Genomic DNA, 27,949 nt, shown 5'->3' on the forward strand with positions numbered 1-27,949 from the left:
TAATGTGTGTTCCGGCCGAATCTACCGGCGGGCAGAATGGAAATGAAACTCAATTAGAAAACCAAATTTATGCCATTTATCTGTATAAGGACATATCTATCATATCATAACTATATTCATTTTTAAAGGCATGTTTCACAATAAGCCACAGACCTTCAGAAAGCCTATGCAGTGGTAGGGGCTTCAGGTTGTTAGGTTTTGCAAAGAGGCCACTGAGTGGTGCTCCATCCCTGGAGTGCGTGGGCTGACTTCATGGCTGCAAGGGTCACAAGGTCATGATGAATTGGTTAAAGTTGAGCCAGGTGCTTCAGCGCCTCCCCCTCGCAGCGCATGCAGTGGTAGCCCATTGTAGCAGTGATATCAAAGCAGCCCTGGCTGAGGTAAAAGTCCACAGATGGTTTTTTCCAGTCCAGGACGGTGAAGTTGAGCTGGTGGCAACCAGCAGCCAGACCCAGCTACAGGAGAGCAAAACCAAGAAGAAATGACTGCTGAGTTGAGATGTAGCATGGAGGCTGCTTCTGTATGCTACCTCTGAGACACTGTTTAGTACTTTTTGCTCAGAAATATTGAAAATCGTAAAATCTTCAAGGTTTATCTTCTACATCATTCGCATGTTTCACTCACCTGTGCCACCTTGCTTATTAGTGCTTTACCAACGCTTTTACTGCCTTACTTTCAGTTAATGTATTTTGTTTTGCACTATGCATATTTTATATGCCATTAGGTCATTTATTGTGAAAATTCTCATGTAGGCACTATTGTACTGCATGCTGGTTCCACTGGTGCACCTGAGGGAGATGCACGCCCATGTTGATGTGTGAGCATGGCAAGTTGAAGCAAGAGAAGCCAATTTAATTCAGAGAAAGTTGTTTCTTAAAAGTATCTGTAAAGTGCTCATTTCTGCCTCAAAGCATGGGTCAGCCAGCGAGGTATGTTTGTATGTTATGTAGATCATTTTATGTCTTTATTTCACTCGTCTTACTATTTCATTGAATTTTATGTTATGTTTTAGTTCGACGGTGGTGTAGTTTGTGATCAGTGTGAAGCTGTAACAACCCCAAGACCTTACAACTAACATTAAAGCCAACTTCATGCCATCAGTAAAAGAGCTCTTTATTGACTTTAAGAAGAGGTAGAAGTGATAAACGCCTTTCCCTGAAAGACAGATCATGTGCATTGCTTGACATCTTTTGTAAATACAGATACACAGTGATGATGAGACATCTTCTCAGAGGCTGTACTGTACCTCTGAACTCAGGCATCACATACAAGTCCTCCATATAAATGGCTCTGCCTGACCAGGAGCTGTAAGCATAGAAATAAAGTACATAGACGATCTTTGTGTGCCCTGAAAGAAGAAAAAAAACAGTCTGAGTGATCTTACAGTTTACAGTTAACAGTTTCAGTATTCATGAAAATTGTAAATTTGTTTTGTTGTTCGTTCCCACTGAGTTAATGACTCTGAACATTTAGCACAATGATTATTTTTTTGATTATTATTTTTAAACTTTATAAATGAAACCTCACATTTCCCAGTTTCACCAAATACAAGGATACCGATGGTGACATCGTCATGCACGAAAGAGGGATTGTGTTGTAGCACAAGACACAATAAGACAGCTGATTAAGTTGTTTCACTAACTCATTTACACCAGGCATTTCGTAGAGTATATAGCAGCCGTGGAGCAGTGGTTTGACTTGAAACTTTGTTTTTTCTAAAAATAGTATTTTGACTATTTTTCTGAAAAAGCATTTCAAATTTAATTTCGAAATTTTGACTTTATTCTAAAACTGAAAAATAATGATTACAAATTTATTTAGTTTATTTTAATGTGAACCCAGAGCTGAAGTAGTAATCTGGCACACCGGGATCATAAAAGGGCCCCCCTAACGCAGAGAGCTGCCCATTCGTTCATTTTCATTACCGACATTGTACTGTCCAATCAAATGTCTTTACGCAACCAGGACCTCCCCTACCTTCCTGTGCACTCGTAAACCTTGTAGAACAGAATTTAGTGTGGAAAAGTGTTGAAAAGGTGAAACTGAAATGCTGAAACCAAAAGTTAAAAATGAACTCAAAGTAGATGTACCATAAATCTTAAGTAAAAACACTTCCAACTGGGGGCGTGCCTCCAAAACTATTGGCTAGACAACTGAACATATCTCTTTCTGCACTATTGTTTTCTGGCCCTTTAGTAGTTGATAAACAAACCAAGTTAAGTTTCAAGTTTCACCATAAAGAATTCTCTAAAAATTCTCAGTCAGATTAGAAAGGCCTGTCATATTCCTAATGTCTCTGTATTTGGTAACATCTGTCAGAACCTCATATTTGACCCAGGACAGTTGGATGAGGTGTTTCCAATCTGGAAGGAGATAGGCATTGTCAATTTCTCAGATCTTTACTCTCAGGGTAAGTTCCCACTGTTTTCTCAACTCCACAGCAACTTTAGTCTTCCAAATTCAATTTTTTTTCTGTTATCTTCAAATCAGGCATTATATTAAGGAGGATTTCTCACCATTAGAATCTAAATCTTGTTCTCATCCCATTTATGAAAACCAAAAATCATCTCCAGATTCCTTTGTGAACTGTTTTAGCACTTCAGTCTCTTCATCCTCAATAAGGGAAACCGGGGCAGGGGACTTGGGTTCAGTAGTATTAGAAGAGCCTTAAGAAGAAACTACATCACGAGTCCACTCCTGCTCTGTTAATACTTGATACATGTTGACACAATTCAAGGCCATGCATAGGCTCCACTACTCTAAAGTTAAGCTAAATTGCATATTTTCTTTTCCTTTGTATGTGACAGATGCTGATCGGCTGAGGGGTCTCTTACCCACCTATTCTGGTTATGAAACCACTTTGACTGTATTCTGGTCTGCAGTCTTTCAGTGGTTTTCTAGATCATATTCCAGTAACATTGCTCCTAATCAAAACCTGGCAATATTTGGATGCTCCTCAGAGTCACGTCAGCTGCCCCTCTATCTCCAGATGGCTGTGCACCTTGGGATGGCGGTGGCAAAGAAACTCATCCTACTGACTTGGAAGTCAGCTACCCAACCAAATTTGGAGTACTGGCTCAACAAGATGCTGTCTGTTCTACAACTGGAAAAGCGCAGACTAAATAAACTTGGCATTCAAAACAAATTTGGGAGGATGTGGGGGCCTTTTTTTGGCCCAGTGTAACATCGATCTGCATTTATAAGAACATTTTATGTCAACTCATTTTATGACAACTTTTTCTGTAAAGTTATTTGCCAATTCATTTGTTTACCTGAGGGTTCCTACACTAACTGTGACTACTATTGGGAAGGATGTCCTTTGTTTCTGTACCTTATCTTTTTATTGAAGCCTCTAATGGTCGGGCAGCCAACATGTTTGTCTGTTTATTGTTTGAACTGTTTTTAAGTTAATTCTTTATTTACAGTGGCTTGCAAAAGTACTCGGCCCCCTTGAACTTTTCCACATTTTGTCACATTACAGCCACAAACATGAATCAATTTTATTGGAATTCCACGTGAAAGACCAATACAAAGTGGTGTACACGTGAGAAGTGGAACGAAAATCATACATGATTCCAAACATTTTTTACAAATAAATAACTGCCAAGTGGGGTGTGCGTAATTATTCAGCCCCCTTTGGTCTGAGTGCAGTCAGTTGCCCATAGACATTGCCTGATGAGTGCTTATGACTAAATAGAGTGCACCTGTGTGTAATCTAATGTCAGTACAAATACAGCTGCCCTGTGACGGCCTCAGAGGTTGTCTAAGAGAATATTAGGAGCAACAACACCATGAAGTCCAAAGAACACACCAGACAGGTTAGGGATAAAGTTATTGAGAAATTTAAAGCAGGCTTAGGCTACAAAAAGATTTCCCAAGCCTTGAACATCCCACGGAGCACTGTTCAAGCGATCATTCAGAAATGGAAGGAGTATGGCACAACTGTAAACCTACCGAGACAAGGCCGTCCACCTAAACTCACAGGCCGAACAAGGAGAGCGCTGATCAGAAATGCAGCCAAGAGGCCCATGGTGACTCTGGACGAGCTGCAGAGATCTACAGCTCAGGTGGGGGAATCTGTCCATAGGACAACTATTAGTGGTGCACTGCACAAAGTTGGCCTTTATGGCAGAGTGGCAAGAAGAAAGCCATTGTTAACAGAAAACCATAAGAAGTCCCGTTTGCAGTTTGCAACAAGCCATGTGGGGGACGCAGCAAACATGTGGAAGAAGGTGCTCTGGTCAGATGAGACCAAAATGCTATGTGTGGCGGAAAACTAACACTGCACATCACTCTGAACACACCATCCCCACTGTCAAATATGGTGGTGGCAGCATCATGCTCTGGGGGTGCTTCTCTTCAGCAGGGACAGGGAAGCTGGTCAGAGTTGATGGGAAGATGGATGGAGCCAAATACAGGGCAATCTTGGAAGAAAACCTCTTGGAGTCTGCAAAAGACTTGAGACTGGGGCGGAGGTTCACCTTCCAGAGGGACAACGACCCTAAACATAAAGCCAGGGCAACAATGGAATGGTTTAAAACAAAACATATCCATGTGTTAGAATGGCCCAGTCAAAGTCCAGATCTAAATCCAATCGAGAATCTGTGGCAAGATCTGAAAACTGCTGTTCACAAATGCTGTCCATCTAATCTGACTGAGCTGGAGCTGTTTTGCAAAGAAGAATGGGCAAGGATTTCAGTCTCTAGATGTGCAAAGCTGGTAGAGACATACCCTAAAAGACTGGCAGCTGTAATTGCAGCAAAAGGTGGTTCTACAAAGTATTGACTCAGGGGGCTGAATAATTACGCACACCCCACTTTTCAGTTATTTATTTGTAAAAAATGTTTGGAATCATGTATGATTTTCATTCCACTTCTCATGTGTACACCACTTTGTATTGGTCTTTCTCATGGATTTCCAATAAAATTGATTCATGTTTATGGCTGTAATGTGACAAAATGTGGAAAAGTTCAAGGGGGCCGAATACTTTTGCAAGCCACTGTATATTCTGTACTGCTCCACCATCGAGAGCCTTCTGACTTACTGCTGCACACTCTGGTTCAACTGCTGCACCGCGGAGGACAGGAGGAAACTGCAGCTGGTGGTGAGGGCAGCAGAGCGGGCAATCGGCACTTCACTAACCCCCCTCAGAGACATCTATACTGGCAGACTTCAGCAGAAAGCCAGCATCATCATCAAAGACCCCTCACACCCTGGACACTCACTTTCCCCCCCCTTCCCTCTGGTAAACGCTACAGGTCCATCAGGTCAAAGACAAACAGACTCAACAGAAGTTTTTACCCACAGGCTGTCAAACATGTCCTACCTCCACCCTGATTGGAGGATAACTGCACTGCCAACACTCATGGACATTACACCTTGTTTATAAATCGTATTTCTGTTTATACTTCAATCAAACCAACACCCCTACCTCTTTAAACTGTATTTATTATAACCTTATTTAGTATAGTTCCAACAGCACCCCCCCACTCAATGTGCAATATCATCCCCCCCCCACACTCAATGTGGAATATCACTGATCACACTGCACCTCTCAATGCACCTGCTAGTTAGATGGCATGTATGTGTATGTATGTAGATGTAAGCGTGTATGTGGAAATATGTGTGTGTATGTATGTACGGATGCATATATGTATGTATGTGCGTGTATGTTTGCAGGTGTATGTATAACTTGTACATATCTTTCTTGTGTAAATGTAAATTTGTCTGTTATTGTGTAAATACTTAAGCTGTTGTGTACTCCACACACATGGAGAGATGCCAAACTGCCTTTCACTGTTCTTGTAACAGTAACAATAAAAAGCTATTCTATTCTATTCTAAAATTGCTAAATAAAATATTTAAAAAAATAGATGTAACAAACTATGTCAAATGATCCGACATGTTAACTGCAGGGCTGCTGCTTCTGCACCATCTATGGCAGCACCAGCAACAAGAAAGAGGAAGAGACGGAGGAGGGTGAAACTAAGGGGTGGAGAGATGTATTTAGGAAGTGACAGATTCAAGGATCTCACGAAAAGCCGAAGTGTAGCTTTGAGTCATGATATGTTGCACTGCAGTGCAACTAAGAACTAACCCACTAATAACCAACCTGAATTTTTACTGATTCTTTTTTTTGTTTTGGTTATTGTCTTTTCCAGAGTGACCATGGGTCAGACGCTCGACACCTTACACGCCACACGTTACCCAGTGTCAGGTGTTGCTCCGGTCGTCACCGCGACAGATGTCTCTGGGCTGTTTCCAGACAGAGCGACGATGGACCCATTGGCTCACAGGTAACTCTGCGTGGTTCACTCACTGATGTGTGTGTGTTACATTTGCTGGTCACTGCTAACGGTTCTTATGAGCTGACTTTTTGTTATTGTTGTAAATTGTGATCATTCAGTGTCACAGTCTGACATCACAGTGATACTGAAACACGAAGGCGCTGATCAAAAACTTTATGTTAAGAAGAAAAACGAGCTGTGTGCAAGTATCCGAAAACTGCGCAACACTGCAGCTCACACACTCTCTTTTTTGAAGTGAAACCGTAAGTGTTCATTCTGATCTGTTTGTTGTTGTTTCGCAGTGTGACGCCCCCAAGCATGTCAACAACACAGGAGAAGTGTTACGACCCTCATGACAAAACACTTAAATTTGTCGATGGAGAGGATGATTTGGACTGTAAGTGTCACGTGGGCACTTTTCAAAGTGGCGTCGAACAGATTCAACTCTTATATAAAAATAATGATAGTAATAAAATAAAATAATTTTACCCGTATTCACATGAACCAAGGTAAAAAAAAAAAAAAGCATCGGCATTTATTCCTGTGTGACACTGATTTTTTGCTTGTGTGTGATTGTTCTCAGTTTTGTATGAAGGCTTCAAATCTCTCAGAGCTCAGATGTCCTGTGGTCACGCTGTGACCCCGACCTCTCTCACCAACTGGTGTCGCAGGTTGTTGGAGCAGGTAGGCATCTAAGGGTTGACTTCATTAAAATAAACAAACAAACATATAAATAAATAACAGCGTCAGGCAGGGTTGCATTGATTTTTCAAAGGACAATGTTACATGAACGTGAATAAATAAAGAAATTTGAAGACGGTGATCAATATATCAACATTATTTTTTGTTGTGAATTGGACTGTAATGTTTACTGTCATGCAGGTGATAGAGAAAGAAGCCATGTTGACTTAAATCACCAGACAGAGAGGTTCACTGCTCTGTAAATACATGAACTTATCTCAGCAGAAACCTGCTGTGCTCTCAAGGAAATAAATAAAAAAGACAGATATTTCCAGCTTCTGTCTTCTCTATTGTAACTTGTGGCATTTAAATCACTTAAGTTAAATTGTTTCTGTATTGAAACCTGTAATATATCACACATTTCTTTTCCAACATTTGGATTGTACATGCTGACTCAGCTGCCCTCTGTGAGACTTTAGTGCAACTTTGAATTACACCCCTTCTTTTACAGCTGTGACAGTTTCAATGGTTTCTATACAGTAAAGAGCATAAATGACTATTAGACAAAAAATAGAAACATAAATCATGTGTGTGTTTCACCAAATATTTGCACATATAGCAATACAGTTCTCATGTTTTATGAAATATTTCAGTGTTTATAGTTTTAATAATGTAACTTACTGGGGGGAAAAAAACTCATTAAATTGTTTGGTGTTTGGTTTCCAACATGTGAGTCTAATAATTCTCTCACCTCTCCATATTTCAATAAAGGGTGAAAGCAGGTTTGTGTGTGGTGGGTCTGGTTGTGGTGCTGAGTGGACTTTTGCAGAGGTTTGTAAAATGGCTCTTCTGGACCCTCAAGAAAGGCAGTACTTTCAAAAAACCATGGAATTTAACGCTGCCAGGCAAACACTTACTGCTAAGTTGGTAAGTTTTTCATTTTCTTATTCTGTTTAGTATGAATGGAGAATTATTATTAGACATTTTATCAAGTATTAAATATTGTCCGACCTCTGTCTCCGTGTAGTGTCCTGGATGTGGATCTGCTGTGACGAGAGAGAATGGATCAGATTTGAATGTCCTCTGTAAAAAGTGCACAGCAGTGAAAGGACGGCCGTTTGAATTCTGCTGGCAGTGTTTGAGGGAGTGGAAGGGTGCACGGCCTCGGAAAGATCGCTGTGAAAACCTTGGTTGTTGCAACCCGTCACTAGAAACTCTAATAAAATGCCCAAATATCACCTTTGATTCAGTGAAGGAGTGTCCCTCTGTCCGTGCCTGTCCCACCTGTGGGTTACTGTTGGAGCACAGCAAGAAGCTTTGTAAATTTGTTGATTGCCCTCGGTGTAATGTGTTGTTTTGTTTTGTATGTCTGAAGTGCTCTGGTGAATGTTGGAGGACCAGGTGCACTCCTGCCCCCAGACAGACCTCTATACCTGTCTGGCAAAAGAAATAATGGGAAAGAAACAAGGCCGTTAAGTTTCACTTTCTTTAAATTAAGAGTGGCTTTTTTTAAATCAATTCACCATGCTGTGTTTTTTTTTAATTCTCTGCTTTGAATAACACATTAAAAATTAAAAATTTTCATTTTTGTGAGAATTTTACTACCAGATGTAATCTTTACAGCTGTGTTATGTCTGAACTGTACTGATAAATCTGATAAATGTCATTCATTCATAAATTTAGTATAAGGTTAAACACTCCGTGTGTGCACATCCTGTCCTCTGGTTACTTACATATATAACACATGTCGTCTCTTTTTCACACATTTTGTCTGTTTTGCTGGCTACATGATGACTGCTCTTATTTCCTCTAAATTATTTAGAGCAAATGTTTCTTTTAATAAAACTTTGTTATGTTTGATTAAAGTCAATGTGTAAAACATTTAGTATATTTAACTTAATTGTTTCATTTTCAAAATTAAAAATAGAAATGCATCTCTATGGAAGAAAATCCTGCAGCACCATATTTAATACAAGCCTGTGGATTTTTCTTTCTTTTTTTTTGCCATTTTATTCCTTAGAGTACAGAAAGTGAACACCATCATGTAAAATGGGATCCTTTATGATAACATTTTTTTATTTAAAAAAATATAGTCCAAATGAAATGTTGATTTGAAAGTTAAATTAATACATTAACTGAGTTAAAATGCAGATATTTTTATTATTGTTAGGTTACTCATATAGTCTCAGCAGGAGAAGGCTTCATCACTTTGTGCTGTTGAGTTGGGGAATGCAGGAAAACCTGTTTTCATTCTTTGTTTGACATTTGTACTAAAAAATTGGTAATAGACAATACAAACACATTTAACCCTTAATTTGATTAATGTTTAGCTTTTTGAAGGTTACCTTACATTTCTAGTTTCAATGTGATTCCAAGAGATCAGCATATGTTTTTACTCCGTTTAAATGATTTAAAATCATTGTTATCGCATTTGCATTTAAATCACTGCATGTATTGTACTGAGGTAAACATTTTACAGACGAACTTCTATTTCCCTAAATCCAAGTTATGATATGTGATATATAATGCACATCTCAGGAAAGCAGGTCTGAGATTCTGATATGAGGCTAAGCTCTCAGCCATTACCTTCAGCACCTGGTTGTGATGCCACAGATAGCGGCCATCAGGGAGAGTCTGTGGGCAGCTGCTGAGAAGATGTTCCAAGGAGCCGCTTCCAGAGCAAAGGGGCAGAAAGGAGCCACACTCTTTCTTCAGACAGTAAAGGTTTCCTAGGTTAGGCAAACCGTCGATCCTCCTTGCTTGCACAGTTCTACTGCTCTGCTCATTCACTGTTTGTCCACAACTGCTTCAACCTCTCCCGTGAGTAGACGGTGTTCCTCTTTGCACCCGGTTAAGCCGATCTGGATCTTTGGAAAATAGCCCATGCCCTTCAGACCTATCACCAGGTTGCCAGCCCGAGCCTTTGATCTCAGACATCCATGATGAAGACCTATGATTCCATGATAAACACATAAGTTAACCATTGTAAACTTATGTGCTTGTATTGCTGACATGAATGTGTTCCCCACAAGTCCATCTTTCCCCCTTAATGCTGGTCAAGTGGTACATTCATAGCTGGACTGGCCATCGGGCATACCTGTGGGCCAATGGTAATTTTTCGTTTTTATGGGCAGATGGGGGGGTTTTTTTGATGAAAGGTCAAAAGTCATGATCGACTCTGGGCTGGACCAATTACAGCCGAGAAGGTCGGATCCACCCGCCCTCTTGCTTGGGCAACAGCTCTGAAAGCATTCTTATCACAGACAAACAGATGAAAATGGTATTGAGGTATCCGTGTTGAGGTGAAAAGGAACGTACTTCAGCTAGGATGAAAAACAGACACAAAGCTGGAGTTATTCTGTATTTTTACGCTGCACAGCTCCCTCTTCTTCTCTCATTCTCTCCCCTCCCTCTCCTGTTGCTACTTCAATCATGAAACTGATCAATGATCAGCTGATCGGCTTTTCTCTCGTTTGTTTATCGCCCACTTTGCGCCAGAAAGAGGAAACCAGCAGATGTCGTGCTAAACAACAGCAGCACGTTTAAGCTTGATAAGCTGTTGTTAAACTTTATTTAATATTAATTTCTAGTATCAGCTGATGTTTGCTGGAGCCACAGCTGTAAAGCTGCTCGTCATGATATCGGTTTGGTTATCTGGTGAGAGGGAAACATGAAGATGAAACCAGGAGATGTCCTTACTGAATCATCAGAGCTGAACAGGTGATGGTGAAACAGGTTTACCTTTTAGGTGACATGGATGAGTTGAAGGGAAGTTATGAACTGTTTCTGAGAGACAAATAACACCAGGATCCTTTTCTATGTAGCTGACAGCTGGTAACTGTGCAGGGGCGGGTCTAGCAAAGTTATGCCAGGGGGGCAGGTAGGGCATTAACAGGGAAAGGGGGGGACAAAGAAATACTTTTCTTTCTTATTCTCATTTAAAATGTCTCGCTTTTAAAAAATAATTATCTGAATCTTACAACCAAAGTGGTCATCTGAGGAAAAATGTATAGAAATAATACAATTTCTACACATTTGACCTCAGATGACCAACAAGACAGTGTACATCACTGTCACAACAGCGTTTGTTTTCATTCAAAGGCTTTATGGCTTTTCCTATAATACCCGGTGGGCCGGTCTCTAGTCAAAATGCCCAGGCCGATTTTTTGTCCCAGTTCAGCCCAGGATACATTATAAAGAACATCTCTTTCATTGCTGTGGTTTCCAGCAGAAGAAAAGGCATTACAAAAAAATAAACAATGAGATTTAAACTTGGAACCCAAGACGGTCTAAATTAAGCATATCATAATACCTGGTAGCTGAGTGTAGAAGTAAAACTCGTTTTGAAACATGATTACCTAACAAGTATAAATTGCCTGTATAACTGGTTTGTTTTTTTGTTGAGCCAAATGATGGCTATGAGTGGATTCATCAGTCCTGTTGTAAAAACATATTAATATTAAATATTTTTTAACATCCAGTTTGATGCACATTCAGAACACCGCAGTGGCAAAAGGAACACAATAATCCCCCAAACTCTCCATGCTAGAAACACAGCCTCACTGGTGAGATCAACTTTGACTACATGGTGCAAGTTTACAAAATATAAAATGATAAAACCCATCAAACATCAAATAAATAAATAAACCTGGACTCTCAGCAGCACTAACACTGATTATAGTAAGTAAAATCAAAAAAGTGCTGATCTGCAGTCGTATGACTTCTTGCAACTGGTGGAGAGAAACTGGAACTGACAAAAACAAATTAAACAAAACAGTCTTGGGGACGTTCCCTGGTAAGTGCAGAGGTCAGTTTCTGTGTTTACTGCTCAAACCTGAGAAGGATAACAGCTGGGATCCAAATGAACAGAGTGCAGATAATTCTGGGAAAACTGAACCTTTAAAATTGTCTCAAGATTATGTGGTTTCACTATGAAAACACACTCATCAGCACCCCTGGTCAGGGATGAGCTGCTGCACCGAGTGGAAGATTTCAAGTATCTCGAGGACTTGTTCATCAGTGATGGGGGAGTGGAGCGAGAGATTGACAGGCAGTTATGGTGCTTTACTGGTTTGGTGTGGTGAAGAGAGCTGAGTGTAAAAGTGAAGCTGGTGATTTACATGTTAATCTATGTTCTTCCCCTCAACCCAGCAGTTGTTGTTGTACTCTTTGTTTAGAAATATCATGGTCATTTTATTAGAATCATGCAATGATAAACGTGGGAAATTCCAGTCGTTTTGTAGGTCAGGAATGAAGGCCATCAAATAAACCTGACAGAGGCTTTTAGAGTGCCAGGGGAAATCCTGTGTTTAAAGTAGCTTCACTATCACTTTCTCTTCAGACATTTAGAATAAATCACATGACTTAATATTATTATTATTATTGTTGCATAATATTGTGTGAAAGCTGAGCAGCATTACATGGTCAGTATAATTTATCCACATGTAACCAATGTTGCACCCTTTAATGTTTTACTGACTATTAAAGACTTACATGTGTAACTTTAAAACATAACATTTATTGCCAAATTTGATCCCTGGAGTTGAACAAGTCAGCAACAACTAATTTGCTATAAGCCTTTGACATTCTTCCTTCCCGTTATTGCTGAGAGCCCATATAGATAAATGAAAATGATCATATAAAATGTGGTCTTTTGTAATACTTTATTGAAAAATGTGGTCCAAATGTTCCAATGTTGATTTAGAAGTATTTACAGGAACAGCTAAACTAGTACAATAATCAAATTAAGGTGGAGATTTCTTTCAGTTTCTCCATGAATATTAATATACATTTCCTTAATTGTTGTGGTTGCTAATAGAACAACACATGTCACAGAAAATAAACAATTAGATTTTAAAGTATAATCCAGGCTCATTTGTGAACCAAAAAGTTTAAACAAAGCTGAAACACATAAACAATGCTCATCATGATGCCTTTCAGCTCAGCTTAGAAATAATTTATTTAAACATTTTCACGGACATAAAAACTTGAAAAAACGAACATACAGACATCAGTGTGTGTGACCAGAACAATGACATTTGGTGATGTGTTTTTATTTATGTATGTCATAAAAGGATAATGCTGTGTAAAATAGGAAATCTATTTTTTAGTATTTACTTTGTGAAAGTTGTTCTGTGTACCATACCATTTATTTTTATTTCTCGGTATCCTGTAATGATAATATGAGGTTACACATACATGTACTTAAAAAAAGGCCAAAGCTTTCCCTTACTATTCCTACTTATTGTTTAAGTTATCCATTTGAGCCAAAAGATCAGATTTCTAAAGGTTCTGTTTTTGACACTGGATCTGTGTGATGTCAGTGAGAGGAGATAATCCTAATATTGTCATCTCAGGCACACACCTCTGACTGTGAGCACAGAAGCCCCAACAGCTAATTAAAAAAAATCTTAATTAATCATTATTCATTCCATGTAATATTGAACTAGTGCTGAGCATAGGTATGCTAGGAGCTGTTAAATGTGAATAAAGTGCAAAAGATAATGAAAGCCATAGACGCCAGACTTCAGTCAGAATCTTCTGTTTTGTTCATTACGTGTCTTTATAATTCAGTCCATCCTGTAACTTTGACTCAAACAGATGAATTAATGACGGACTCCTTCAGCCTCCATGAACCTTCCTCACCATCTGCAAAGTTGAGTCAGGCTTGATTCCACATCTGGACAGTGGTGCAGTGTCATCGTCCAGTGGCTTGCCTCCAGCGTGCAGACTGACATTTTCCTTAGTGTATCCTAAACATACATACCACAGGGCAGAGAGGATTTTACTTTGCTTTGGACTAAATATAGCTACAAATATGTCATAAATAATTATACCATGTTCCCTGCATTACAGTGAGCTGTATCAGAGGCTATTGTTGAAAGTAAAGGTGACTGTATGTGCAACATTTCAATGAAAAATCTGCGCTTCAGAACATTTTATAGATTTATAGTAAAAATCAAACAAACATGTTTTAAGACATTTGAATGTAGACTCAATAAGTACTGATAATTACATTTTTAATGTATCTGTTTTTAGTTTTTAGGTTATTTACCTGGGGTGGTCAGTATTTTCAGCAGTTCCTCCTTGAACCCGCCCACAGTCACATCTTGCAGATTTTTCTTGTACAGGTTCACCCCCAACTTATGACCCTCAGGCACAAAAACGTCGACTTTACACATTGCTTTGTTTTGAAAGTGAGGCTGCGATTCTTTCTGGTTCTCCGTCAGAAGGTTATGCGAGGTGACGGCGTGTCTACGATATTTATAACCCCGCCTGGGGGGCCGGGGTGTTGTCTGTTCGTTGTTTCGTTTTAACAGTGAAATAACAATGCAAACAGATCATCATGGTATTCATCGATTAAAAACAGTACTTTTTGTATTGTTAAAAGGCTTTTAAAATACTAAGTGTAACCATTTTGGGGTTGTTTCGTATGTTCGCACGCAAATTGTTTCTTAGTAAATAACAAAGATATTGGGTAAGTAGGAAAGATAGCTTCAGTTGTTCAAACGGTGCTTAACAAAATTATTATACCCCATGTCATTAAAAAATAGAAAACGCAAATATTTTAGAAACCTGTCTCTGATTTTCAGTGCGTCCTCAACGTGCAACCATTTTTGAACTGGAGTGAGGAACTTCCATCCATCCATTCGCTTCCGCTTATCCTTTCCAGGGTCACGGGGGGCGCTGGAGCCTATCCCAGCTGTCATAGGGCGAGAGGCGGGGTACACCCTGGACAGGTCGCCAGTCTGTCGCAGGGCCAACACACAGGGACAGACAAGTGAGGAACTTATTTATGGTTTATACAACAATCAGCCACCAAAAAGTTGCAAGCAAGTAACTGTAGTTTGGGGTCTTAAAACTAATAAATTAGTTTCTGTGTTTTTTTGTAAAACAGTATTTTGAAAAATTCGTGGACAACAACAATAGTTATATTTTATCATTAAAAACATACTTTTGATCAAAGAGCTTGCAAGCTCTTTGAGATTGAGAAAGATTTGACTTCGCGAATGATAAAACTGCATCTCACCCCCTTATACCACAGAAACCCCCGATTCTCAGCTAAATGCTCATATAACCGTTTCTCTCGCCGATTGCCGCTGTAGCTCGTTTACTGAACACGGCGGCGCTAACACAGTCCGTCAGAACCACTTCCGTCAACAGTCGCCATTCTCAGCCCTACAGACACTTGTTTGGATGATGGCGCTCCTTGCAACTTCAGATTGGTGGAACTGACGTAAACAAGGTCACGTTACCGTGATTCTATTAGCTCAAATGATTAAAAAGAAGGATAAATCATGCAAATCGACTAATAGAAGCTGAAATTACAGCCCCTCAGAATTTGATGGGATAGTGGCTATTTGAACTGACTATGGCCCAAATGTATGTGTGTGTGTGTGTGTGCAATTCTTCAAAAAATATTCAAAAAACAAACATTTTTAGGCGTGTCAATAACGTTAAATCATTTTTGCTGTTCAAAACCTCAGAAATTTCAACTCATAGATGGTGCCAAAATCTGCCAAAATCTGCTGTACAAGTGGCAAAACGCCTGGTCATTTCTTATTAAAAGCTCTGTATTTTTTCACGGTTTCACTTCAGCAGCATCAATCTTTGTACAGATAATGTTCATATGTTGATTACTGTTTTTCTGGAGTTTATTGTCTTCTGAAGCATATTTTCAAAGTGGTTATATGCAATAAAATCCAAAAATAAATTAGATGAGGAAAAATATCTACCTACTTTTTCTATGTTCCAGCCTCAGTAACCTTGAAACAGTAACATCTGCTGTAATATTTACACCTCTGATGAAATCTCACAAGTGTTGGCTTTATTTTGATACCAAAAATTTTTACACAGAGCTTGTTATTGCAGAGAAATGCTCTAGTACTTTTGGACATGTCATTTTCAAGCAGGAAGCTCAGAAAGCCCCTTTGGTCACCTTTGAGTCTGTGGAGGAAGTCTATGGGTGCCCCCGCCATCCGTGCCTGTCCCACCTGTGGTTTGCTCTTGGAGCACAGCAACGACCAATGTAAATGTGTTTTTTGTCCTCGATGTAAAGCAGAGTTCTGCTTTGTGTGCCTGAAAAGCTCTGATGAATGTCTGGAAACTTACTCTTATGACTCTTATGAACCATGCTTCAGTGGTGTGGCCCCCAGACACACCTCTATACCTGTCTGGCAGAAGAAATAATGGGAACAACACAAGGCCATCAAGTTTCACTGTCTTTTCTAAAATAATCCATCATGCTGTGCTTTATAATTCTGTTGTTTAGATAATATCATTGTTACTGTCTGCTGCTTCTCTGATGTTAGCTTGATGCTGTTTAGCCTTTGTAATATCCACATTACCCATTTGTTTTGCTTGCTTGTTTTTTCTGCTCTTCTCAGCGCTTTTTATTCAAACTTTTTAGAGAAAACAAAATATATTTGAGTATAAACTCATGGTTAATCAACATGTGATCTGTAAAACATGCAGTTCATTTAAACACATTTTTTCAATTTCGAAAAAAAAAAAACATCCCAGAAGTTAAACGAGGAAGCAACACCACTTTTAATATAAGCCCGTGGAGTTTTCCTTCTTCCTGTCATAGTATTACCTTACTCAGATCCTGTACAGATAAATTAACTCTGTCATGTAAAATGTGATCCTCATGGTCCAAATGTACCAATGTTTATTTACATTTTAACATTTAACATTTTCTTTTAACTTTAAAGTTAAAACATGGTTTGTTGTTAAAACAAACCATGACTCATAATTACAAATGAGTCGTTTGATATACTCTGAAGAATATTTCCTGCATTGTGGTTGCTAGCAGAAGAAAAGTGTCACAGAGAATAAGCTAATAGATTTAACAATGGACTCCAGGATCATTTGTAAACCTAAAAGTTCAAATAAAGTTCAAACATGTAAATGATATTCACCACAATGCCTGGTAACTCAGTGTAGAAATTAATCTCCTTATTAGGCGAGATTTCAAATGCTGTCATTCAGATGTAAACTGCAAACTACCTAACACACCCTCATCAGTTTGGTATGTAACCAGTACAATGCTTGTTTGTTTGTTTGTTTTTTTGCTGCTTCACATCCGGTATGTTGTGCCAAATGATGGCTATGAGTGAATTAATCAGTCCTTTTGTATAACCATATAAAAAGTATAATGTTTTAAAGTCCAGTTTGATGCACATTCGGAACACCACAATGGCAAAAGCTGTTGCTTTTTCGGTGTTCCGAATGTGCATATAAGGCCCCAAACTCTCCAAGATAATCCACCCAGAGTCACTGATCAGTAGATCAGGTACTTTCCTCAACTTTGACTACATGATGCAAGGTTCCAAAAGTAGTGCAACAAAACCCATAAGTCATTAAATAAATAAACCTTGACTCTCAGCAGCACTAACACAGATTATGTAAAATAAAAGTGTATAAAATGATCGCAACTTCTAATCTGTAGTCACATGATTTCTCATAACTGCTGGGTTGAAATTGAAAGTAATAAAGAATAAATAAAAAAAATCTTAGGGGCATTCCCTGGTGTGTGCAGAGAGCAGGTTTGGTGTTTACTGTTCATTCAAACAGGGGAAAGGATAACAGGTGAAATCCAAATGAACCGACTGGCAACAATCCCGGGAAAACTGAAAGGACAGGGGAAGGAGAGGGAAAAGGGAGGTACTGGGAATCTGCTGACATAGAGGCAAGCAAGGGTGAGGCAGATGGGGGTGTGCAGTGAGGAAAGAATTTGGCAGAATGCCACAGCCTGGTGCAGCATGAGCAGAGCACCACAACACCCATGCCAGCAAACAGGAAACGGTAAATGGAAAACCCAAACAAGAATAACAAGTCTTTGAATGAAGATAACAGACCAAAATAACAGCACAGTGGTGAGATGAGAAGACTTCAACACAGAGACATTACCTTCAAATTTGTCTCAAGATTATGTGGTTTTGCTATGAAAACAATAAAAGTTTCGTGTGCGCAGCAGAGTATGTTGTTGCAATGAGCAAGGTCTTTATATTTGTGCAAGTAATGATTGGCTTTACTGTGACATGAGGAATGCACTGATTACACAGTTTGACCAGTTAAAGGAAGAACAGTATTTTTAAGATTTTTACTAAAATTGAAAAGGAGTGTGAGCTTTTCAAAGGTTAGGCATTTGTTTGGTATTTTTCGGTTTGTATGGAGAATAAATATTTTGCCTTTTTTACATTACCCTTGTTTTTGCTACCGAAAGGCACACAAGTGATTCAACAACAGCACGAGTCAGAAACTTTACGTCCTGCAGAAGCGGCAAAGAAGGACCGAAGGTTGCCGCTACATGGGTGTGTTAAAGTACAAACTTCACCCATGGGATATATGATGGAGCAGCATTTATCCACTGTTTACAAGAGCACTTCTTTTTTCTGGTACTGCATTGGGTATGTTTGGGATCATGGAGTGATGCTTAAAAACAAAGCTGTTCCCTGTCAGACTCTCCACAGATGATATTAAATGGTGGATCATGATCTGATCATACTTTTATATGTCCATAATGCAGCTGAATTTTTTATATCTATTCAAAATCTAGACCAACAGTTCAGATCAGTCTGACAGGCCAAAGTCCAGCTGATTATAAACTCCTTTTACCAAAAGCCAAATGAAATCCAGAGGCAGTGATTACAGTAGTAGCTCCGGGTGATGAGCCACTCTGTCATGATAACCAGTACTGACACCTCCTGACTACAGGCAAAAAATTAAGCAAAGAAGAACAAAAACATTAGTGATTTGTTTTGAACTGCTGGTACCCCAGGTGGTGACAGTCAGGCGCCTGATTAGCAGCTCCTGTGAGACTGTGCGTCCTACAAGCATGCCATGTATGACTGATCTATATAGGACAATAGTATAAGACAAGTTCAAGCTGGTGTTCTGCAAAACCAAGTTGCAGCAGTATTTGGTGTGACCCCTAGTAGCATCTCCAAACTGAAGGCCAGGTTCCATGTAACGGGGGATGTCAGAGACAAGCTGTGAAGTCAAAAAATTCTTTTTTTCACTCAGGTTTTTGTGGTCTGTTTCAATGTAGCCCTCTGTAAGTTGATAACTTGGCTCTGTCCAGGACTAGGGAAACATAACAGAGCACTTCTCTTCATAGATTTGGATACACTACAACTCATTGTCACGTTTCAGAGAGGGGTGAGCTTCTCCTGGCTCATGCATTTGTCCTGACTGTGCACTTGGTCGTTCAGTAATCACTCAAAGTAGGTTGAAGATTACCCTCTGTCACTACCGGATTTTCTCACTTGCTGTGGTAGTGTTTAGCTCCTTGTGCTCTGTAGTTTGACCATGTGAGAAAATTTTGTATTGCTTTGGATTTACACAGGTCTATTTTGTGCAGCCATTTCCAGCCAACGTGGATCTGTGGATCTGAGAAACCTGTTAGGAAAAGGAAACCCATGGAGTTGAAGAAACCCAAAAAAGGAAAGTTGTTTTAAGAATTTGCTATTCATATGCCCTAATCTTCATTCTTTATTTCCTGTGAAAAGTCTTGTGTGCAAAATAGTTCTATTGAACTTTAATTCTGGTTGTCTAGGTTTGAGTTATGACAGAACGATCTGGTCTCAAACACGGATTCCGCAGACACCAGCCATGGAGTGCTTCTCGGAAAACACAACCAAGTACAGTGGCGCCAACAGGAAGAAATTATACATCAGATAGCTCAAATAGAAGTGCACAATCTAAATCAGCTTAATCATACACCAGAAGTCTTCGCTGAGAAGTTGGAAGAATGCTGAAGTTTTCTAGTGTACGCTTGGGTTTAGACAAATCTGCTGCACCGATTCTTTAGATCGGGCAAAGTTTCCTTGATTATTCAGTAGAATTTGGGCTTCTATGTGAGCTGCATAGCTGCATTTGAACTTAAACAAAAAGATTTACTCTTTCTATGCTCACTTATAGCACTAGCTACAGGTTGAAGTTCTGCAACCGCAACATAGACATCTGCACCAAAAATACAGTGCCGGATGGCTCTGGTCCACTTTAACCCCTGAGTACAGCTCTATAAATGATAGAGATATTATGTTATTTGTGTTACAATGTAGGACGTAGCAGAAAAATGTTATTAGAAAAATACTCAAGTAACAGACAAATGAAAATTCTACTTATGTACAATAATGAAGTATTTGCAGTTCATAACTTCTAAATTTGAAAGACACTGTCTGAATTATGTGCCTTTTTTGTAATTTAATGCAAAAACATGCTTAGGAGGTATATATATAGATATATATATATATATATATATAGATATATATATATATATATATATATATATATATATATATATATATATAATTAGCTTTATTCTATGACATTATACACTTTAATGTAAAAATCCTCTCAGGACTGGAACATCCTCTGCCTGAGAGCCAAAATGTAACTCCAACTAAATTAGAAAACCAATTTTATGCTATTTATCTGTATACAGACATATCTGAACTATATTCATTTTTAAAGGCATGTGTCACAATAAGCCTATGTGCACAGACATTCATAAAGCCTGTGTAGTGGTAGGGCCTTCATGTTGTCAGATTTTGGAAATGAGCCACTGAGTGGTGCTCCATCCCTGCAGTGCATGGGCTGACCTCATGGCTGCAAAAGTCACAAGGTCATGATGAATAGGTTAAAGTTGAGCCAGGTGCTTCAGTGCCTCCCCCTCGCAGCGCAGGCAGTGGTAGCCCATTCTAGCAGTGATGTCGAAGCAGCTCTGGCTGAGGTAAAAGTCCACAGATGGTTTGTTCCAGTTCAGGACGGTGAAGTTGAGCTGGTGGCAACCAGCAGCCAGACCCAGCTACAGGAGAGCAAAACCAAGAAGAAATGACTGCTGAGCTGAGATGTAGCATGGAGGCTGCTTCTGTATGCTACCTCTGAGACACTGTTTAGTACTTTTTGCTCACAAATACTGAAGACAGGAAAATCCTCAAGGTTAATCGTTCTCAGTGTTCACATGTTTCTCTCACCTGTGCCACCTTGCTCATTAGTGCTTCACCAACACCTTTCCCTGAAAGACAGATCATGTGCATTACTTTAGATCTTTCGCAAATACAGATACACAATGATGATGAGACATCTTCTCAGAGGCTGTACTGTACCTCTGAACTCAGGCATCACGTATAGTTCTTCCATATAAATGGCTCTGCCTGACCAGGAGCTGTAAGCATAGAAATAAAGTGCATAGCCGATCTTTGTGTGGCCTGAAAGAAGAAAAATATCAGTTTGAGCAAGCTTACAGTTTACAGTTAACAGTTTCAGTATTCATGAAAATGGTATATTTGTTTTGTTGTTTCTTTCCACTGATTTAATGATTATGAATATTTAGCACAATGATTATTAACAGCATAATGCTTTACTTTACACTGTAAACACATGACTATGTATCATTTCCTTTACATCGGTGAAAAAAAATGATATGATTTGTGGTGCTGCTCACAGTTAATGTGCAACAATCTTCATTAAAGGTGACCTCACATTTCCCAGTGGTGAGGCTGGTTAGGTCAGTTTAACCACTATTACTTCAACTTTTTGGTTATGGTTTCTTGGAGGCAGCAGAACATCAGGAGTCATGTTGCTAGTGACCAGGGACACTATGCAATATATTCAGTTTTAGAATTTATATTCAGTGTTAACTGTAGCCTGGCTCAAAGTGTTAATGCTGTCACCTGATGTGGATTTGATGTAAGTGTTTTTTTTAACCCTAACTCTAACCCTTAAAGACTGAAACTAATTTTAAAAAATTTACTAAAACTAAACATTTTCAAACAATAAAAACTAAAGTGAAATATGAAAATTTGCTCTCGAAACTAAACTGAATTAAAACAATAGGTCAAAATTTAAAGAAATATATAAAATAATAATGAAAAAAAAAACCAAACTACATTAACTTGGCTCCGAACCTCTACTTGGATATCACCTGGGATTTTATATGTTTATAAACATTATAAAACAAAACAATATATTTACGGTTAAGGCAAAAACTTAAGCATCACTAGATATACTACCTTTATGGGTCACTTTCACATGCTCTGCCAATTCCTAGGAAAGAAAAAAACAAATAAATATAAATAAATAGCATCAGCTGTCTTCATTTATTAGCACATGCTAACATCACTGTTCCTCAGCCTTTTTAAGTCCAGAGCCCTCTTCCAGATATTAGCTACCTGTTTTATTTTGTTAGTCTTTTTGTCTCTTGTGTTTGGTTTTACATCCCTTGTCAATTAGGTTCAGCTGTCCTCTCAGGTGTCTCCTGTTTGCCTTCATCACCTTGAGTATTTATTCCTTCAGTTTGTCTCAGTTCTTTGTTGGGTCCTTTTTCATTCTCTCTCTGTGTGTGTCTCAGTTCTGTTTCCCTGGGTTTTGGATTCCTGGCCAGCCTGTGTTTTCTATTTTTGGGGGAGTTCAGCATTAAAGCTGCCTTTTGAGTTCATTCCCTGTGTCTAGAGATGGCTTTATGAAACAATGAAACATTTAAAGCATTGCTAGAATTGTATTGAAGTGTCAAAACAAACTGAAACACATTTCCACAGTGACTTCTGTTGGCCAGTTTGGCACTCACTACATCTTGATGATGCTGTTCCTTAAATCAGTGATGCAGCAAGCCCTGCACAACAACACAACAGATACTTATTTTACCAGACTGTCAATAATTGTGATCAACACATGTTTTGGAAAAATCCCCGGGCTCAGTCAGCTTCTACTCACAGCCCTCAAAGTTTGGATGTGTTTGGTTGATTTTTAAGGTTACTGGAAGTTCTATCATCAGGTTTGTTCAACACTGCAACGCTTGAAGGTAGCACAGCGTTAAAAAATGGAAAAGAAAAAAACTAATTTGCCAGGAATGATGTTAATAAATAACTCACCTGTATTTAATGGATGTGTTTTCTTCTAACAGTGTAAATATATTCTTTATGGTCTTGCAGTGAGTAACGCGTTATAGTAAGGATGGAGTCACTACAGCCAAACACATTTTCTGTTGAAAGTAGAAAAAAAATTGACAACAGACAGACTCAGAGCTGAAAACTCCTGTTTTATGTTCTTCTTGAAAACAGAGGTGATTTTTATTGAGGTATTTCAAGGAGTTTACAGCACACAGTGCTGCTCTGTCTCTGCTGACATAAGTGAATAGAGCTCAGTCTCTGTTTTTCTCACCTTGTCTCCTCCGTATGAGAGTAATTATTCAAATAAGATATTTTAATACTATTTCTATATTTATATAATATTTTTGTAATTGCAGTATTTTATTCAGTGTTTAAATGATTGGAGCATAAAAAGTAATTCAGTAATTACAAGGTGCAGCCCAAATGACAATGGTTAACGATAATGGGAATCGCTGTGGCTGCCTAGAAAACCTTGTTTCGTCGTGGTCACATGACTTGGGTGTTGAACCACGCTTCAGAGCAGTGTTTCAAAACATCTGTGCTTTGGAAGCTTGACACAGTGTTGAAACATCTGTATCTTTTTAACTGGTGGTGCTCCATCCAAATGTCAGTATTCATCTTCATAACCATCACCCTGTAGACTCCAGGGGGTCCTCTAAATCCTATCACCAATCGGATTCTGTCTGCTATGATAAGTCATGAGAGTCTAAGAGCAAAATAGCTTAATTTCTGTATCTCTATAAATCACGTTTAATTATTTTCTCCTTATTGCCAATGGACGGATGATAGGATATTGACAGTCAGACCCTGTGCAGTAAAGAGGATGTATGTAGTAGACACAATAACAGAGATGATCAAATTGTTTCACTAACTCATCTAAACTACGCATTTTGTAGAGGGTAAGGCAGCCGTGCCAGTTGTTTGACTTGAAACGGCAACTTTAATGTCATTTTGAATTCATTTTCAAAATGTATGTGGCACTATGATAAAGATGAATACATGAAAATAGTAGCCCCCCATTTTATTTTTATGCTTAAAATCACTTTTTTTGGAAAGACTACTGTTAATGTCTATTTTGCTGTGATATAAGTTTCACCAGTAGAGGGCACTCGGTGTGTTATGCATCAGTAGCTGACACCTCACTAAACGAAGTGTAGTCAGTACATGATGAGACAGTGTACAGCTCCGCACTGAGTAGCTCCCGTTAACCTGCTGTTTCTTTGTTTTTGCAGTTTCTGCAAAAATAAATATGTTGGTCGGGACATGAGTTGGCCCATCATTTTCTACAGTGTAACGTACAATTCTTTTATTTATTTATTGCATGCCTAATAACCTGTTGTGCAAATTTGTTTTTAGGATTTGTGATTCTGTCCAGTGTTCCCCTCTGTACCTTGGTTACTTCTCAGCTAACTTTAACCTCCTAGGACCTGCCGTCCACATATGTGGACATCACATTTTTGGTTATTTTGAACAAAATACTCAATTTTGCTCTACATGGGCCTGATATCCACTTACGAGGACATTATACTGCTACTGTTCTATCAAAATTTTAAATGAATATCCTCATTTGTGGCTCTCATTTTTCTTAAAAACAAAAATAAGGTAAAAAAAAAAAAAAATCTGGAAATTCTTTGTTTTTACATTCATCAGGCCCCAATATGCCTAAATATCAAAGAGAAATTAAAAATGCATGTCGTGGAAGAGTTCGGGTCTTAGGAGGTTAGAGGCAGAGTGAAGGTGGTGGACACAAACGTGACTGAAAATACAAAAAATTTAAAATATACCACTTGTTTTGAAAACTTAATCACAAGGCTGAATATGAAATTGCACTAAATGTTTAAAGTTTCATAAAAATGTATTAGAAACACACCAAGCATGTAAAATATGGCAGTATCAGTACACAGTATTCATGCAAATAAATAGTAACTATAGTTACTATAGTAACTGTATAGAATAGTAACATGGCCGGTTAGCTCAGTTGGTTAGAGCGTGGTGCTAATAACGCCAAGGTCGCGGGTTCGATCCCCGTACGGGCCATCTACTACTTTTGGGATGCTGGATAGTGTAGTAGTAAGACTATACACCTTTGTAGCGGGAGTCACAAGTTAGATTCCAGTAAGGTAAAATTTTAGGGAAGGTGGGGGTGGGCTCTGGAACAAGTATCCAGGAAGAAGGTCTGGACTTTGTCTCAGTCTGGAGTCACTCTTGGTGAGAGACGGCGGGCCGGGCTGGGTACCTTAGTATCCCTCGACGTGTATGATGGAGATTTTTTTTTCCAGTGGACAAGAGGGTTTGTTTCCTGCGCTTTTGAGTCAAGATACTGGTTATTACTGTCATCTGCACCTATGCACCAAACGACAGTTTAAAGTACCCAGTCTTCTTGGAGTCCCTGGGTGGGGTGCTTGAGGGTACTTGACCTGGGGAGACCTGGAGGGGCCTGACTGGGAGGAACGGCCTATCGGTCTTTAACCTGAGCGGTGTTCTGTTACTTGACTGTGCAAACCAGAGTTTGTCCATAACGAACACCATGTTCAAACATAAGGGTGTCCATAAGTATATGTGGCACCAGGACACCCAAGGCCGCAGGTCGATGATTATTTTTGTAATTATATCATGAGCTCTGTGGTCGGATCCCCCACAGCTGTGCCACGGACCACACCCCGCCACAGAGGCAAACTAATGAAATGAGGGCTACTTACACGGATGTGGCAAAATACTAGTGCTGTGAGATATATACAAGTGTGTGGGCAAACTAGTGCGACTATGAAAATGAGCAAAGCTATATACAAGGAAGAGGGGAAAACTCTATGAAAGACAATTAGCACTAGAAGCAGTAAACAGACACGTGACATTACGGAGTTCCAGAGTTCTGGACACAGAAACGAGAGGAGAGAAGGAGTGTGGAACTGTACTTTTTGACTACGAAGAAAAACCCTACACTCCACTGGAGAGAAGGAGGGGCGAATGATGCCTGCTGCGAGTGATTCTTTAATGTATTTCTCCATAGCAGCGCGCTCTGGACGGGACAGGTTATAGAGCTGGCTTGATTACAGAGTAGCGCCTGGGAGTAGCTTGATGTCGCAATCGTAAGGTCTGTCTGTGGATTGGCAAGGTGAAGGCTTTGCATTTGCTTAATACTTCCTGTAGTTCAAGTTGGCTATTCTCTGGCCTGCCCAGTCTAAGTGGGGATTATGTACCTCTAGCTAGGGGAAACCCAGAATCAGTGAGGCGTCCGGCGAGCGGAACATAAAAAAGGTGAGTGTTTCCCTATGATTACTTGAGGTGACGAATCTGACGAGCTCTGTCTGATGAGTTATTGATTATTTAATGCTTTGGCTGAAACGGGCAGATCTAACTCCCTGTTTAACTGTCTAGGTAACTCAGAGTTGATTAAATTCTGTTCTGCTCCAGTGAAACGGTGAAACTGGGAGCTGAAAATGGGATTTTGAGCTAATGTGTGTGCCGCCCACTCGTAACCCCGAATCTACCGGTGGGCAGAACCTTTTACTTTCTTAGGACATGAAGATATCAAGTGATCAAACTCACCGCAATAAAAGCATGCATGAGACCTGAGACGAAGATTCTTGAGGGTGCATGGGAGTTTGCCCAACCAGTCTACATGTGTTTTGTAGACTCGGAAAAGATATTCGACCGTGTACCTCTGAGTACTCTATGTGAACATGGGGTGTCACAAGTGAGGGGAGAGGGGAGTGGGAGAATAACAGACAGATTGGTTCTATGGTTGCAGTAATGTGGACGCTATACCGGTCAGCTGAGTGATAAGAGTGAAGCTCTCGATTTACTGGTTGATCTACCTCCCCACCCTCACCTATGGTCATGAGCATTGGGTAGTGACCGAAAAAACAGATCAGGCATACAAGTGGTGCAAATGAGCCGAAGTGTGGTTGGCCTCTCCTTTAGAGATAGGGTGATGAGTTCAGCCATCTGGGAGCAGATGTCAGCTGAGAGCAGAGCCGCTACTGCTCTCAGCTGGCCTGGGAACCACTTTCTTAAAATGGTGGCCAGGAAGAGGGAGGTCTGGACTTCTCTGCCTACGCTGCTGCCCCTGTGCAGCCCTGGATAAGTTAAAGAAGATGGATGGATCGTTCCTCAACTTTAAACCCTGAGTACAGCTCTATAAATTATGCAGATATTATGTTATTATTTCTTTCATCTCATCATGTGGAGTAACCACGGATGATGGACACAGAAACAGGACTGTGTTGAGTTGTTCATACCATTCAGGTTCACACTGATTTGATGTCTGGAAGGTTCTCAATGACGTTAAATAACTCCTCTAAAAGTGTTAAACATAAGGTAGTGAGCCTGTTTTCAATATATAGAGAGTAGAAAGCAGAGATATTTGCATTACAATATACGGAGTGAAAGTAAAATATTGTCAGAAAAATACTCAAGTACAAACACCTGAAAATTCTTCTTAAGTACAATAATGAAGTATTTCTACTTGATTACTTACCACCACTGGCAACCACTAAATATGGAAGACATTGTGTGAATTATGCGCCTTATTTGTAACTTAACGCAAAAAAATGATCTGGAGAAATATATGTAATTAGCTTTATTCTATGACATTATACACTTTAATGTAAAAAACCTCTCAGGACTGGAACATCCACTGCCTTAGAGCCAAAATGTAACTGCAACTCAATTAGAAAACCAAATTTATGCCATTTATCTGTATACAGACATATCTATCATATCATAACTATATTCATTTTTAAAGGCATGTTTCACAATAAGCCTATGTGCACAGACCTTCAGAAAGCCTATGCAGTGGTAGGGGCTTCAAGTTGTTAGGTTTTGCAAAGAGGCCACTGAGTGGTGCTCCATCCCTGGAGTGCGTGGGCTGACTTCATGGCTGCAAGGGTCACAAGGTCATGATGAATTGGTTAAAGTTGAGCCAGGTGCTTCAGCGCCTCCCCCTCGCAGCGCATGCAGTGGTAGCCCATTGTAGTAGTGATATCAAAGCAGCCCTGGCTGAGGTAAAAGTCCACAGATGGTTTGTTCCAGTCCAGGACGGTGAAGTTGAGCTGGTGGGAGCCAGCAGCCAGACCCAGCTACAGG

The 27,949-nt window shown here is 39.5% G+C and overlaps 2 protein-coding genes, 1 long non-coding RNA gene and 1 other non-coding gene across 9 annotated transcripts in view; 2 read left to right on the forward strand and 2 right to left on the reverse strand.

The window, feature by feature from the left end:
* Window positions 1-27,949, reverse strand: part of LOC100692450 (diamine acetyltransferase 2) — a 59,600-nt gene that overhangs the window by 26,345 nt on the left and 5,306 nt on the right. Inside the window, exons 4-6 of one of the 6 annotated variants that reach the window (XM_019354057.2) lie at window positions 21,083-21,184; window positions 20,951-20,991; window positions 20,439-20,781 (exon numbers count right to left, since the gene is read on the reverse strand). The exons of 1 other annotated variant lie outside the window; for it this stretch is intronic. In XM_019354057.2, coding sequence (XP_019209602.1) covers window positions 20,614-20,781; window positions 20,951-20,991; window positions 21,083-21,184 — 311 coding nt within the window. In that variant the 3' untranslated portion in view covers window positions 20,439-20,613. Of the gene's footprint in view, window positions 1-18,161; window positions 18,963-19,273; window positions 19,371-20,438; window positions 20,782-20,950; window positions 20,992-21,082; window positions 21,185-27,425; window positions 27,943-27,949 lie in introns of those variants that run through there. 4 more of the 6 variants (XM_025906161.1, XM_025906160.1, XM_019354054.2 and 1 more) reach the window with 4 other exon arrangements.
* Window positions 337-1,802, reverse strand: LOC112846560 (uncharacterized). The gene is made up of 3 exons (XR_003219571.1): window positions 1,247-1,802; window positions 625-1,155; window positions 337-455 (listed from the first exon to the last, which is right to left on the reverse strand). It is a non-coding gene; the product is annotated as an uncharacterized LOC112846560 (long non-coding RNA).
* LOC100703726 (uncharacterized) lies at window positions 898-8,550 on the forward strand. Its single transcript, XM_025906157.1, has 6 exons — window positions 898-929; window positions 6,162-6,296; window positions 6,590-6,684; window positions 6,871-6,971; window positions 7,740-7,895; window positions 7,996-8,550. Exons 1-6 carry the CDS (start codon window positions 913-915, stop codon window positions 8,419-8,421), a joined length of 930 nt encoding a protein of 309 aa, XP_025761942.1. The 5' UTR covers window positions 898-912; the 3' UTR covers window positions 8,422-8,550.
* On the forward strand, window positions 24,828-24,901 carry trnai-aau (transfer RNA isoleucine (anticodon AAU)). The gene has a single exon. It is a non-coding gene; the product is annotated as a tRNA-Ile (tRNA).

The sequence above is a fragment of the Oreochromis niloticus genome, linkage group LG3 (genome assembly GCF_001858045.2).
Source record: "Oreochromis niloticus isolate F11D_XX linkage group LG3, O_niloticus_UMD_NMBU, whole genome shotgun sequence".
Classification (NCBI taxonomy): domain Eukaryota; kingdom Metazoa; phylum Chordata; class Actinopteri; order Cichliformes; family Cichlidae; genus Oreochromis; species Oreochromis niloticus.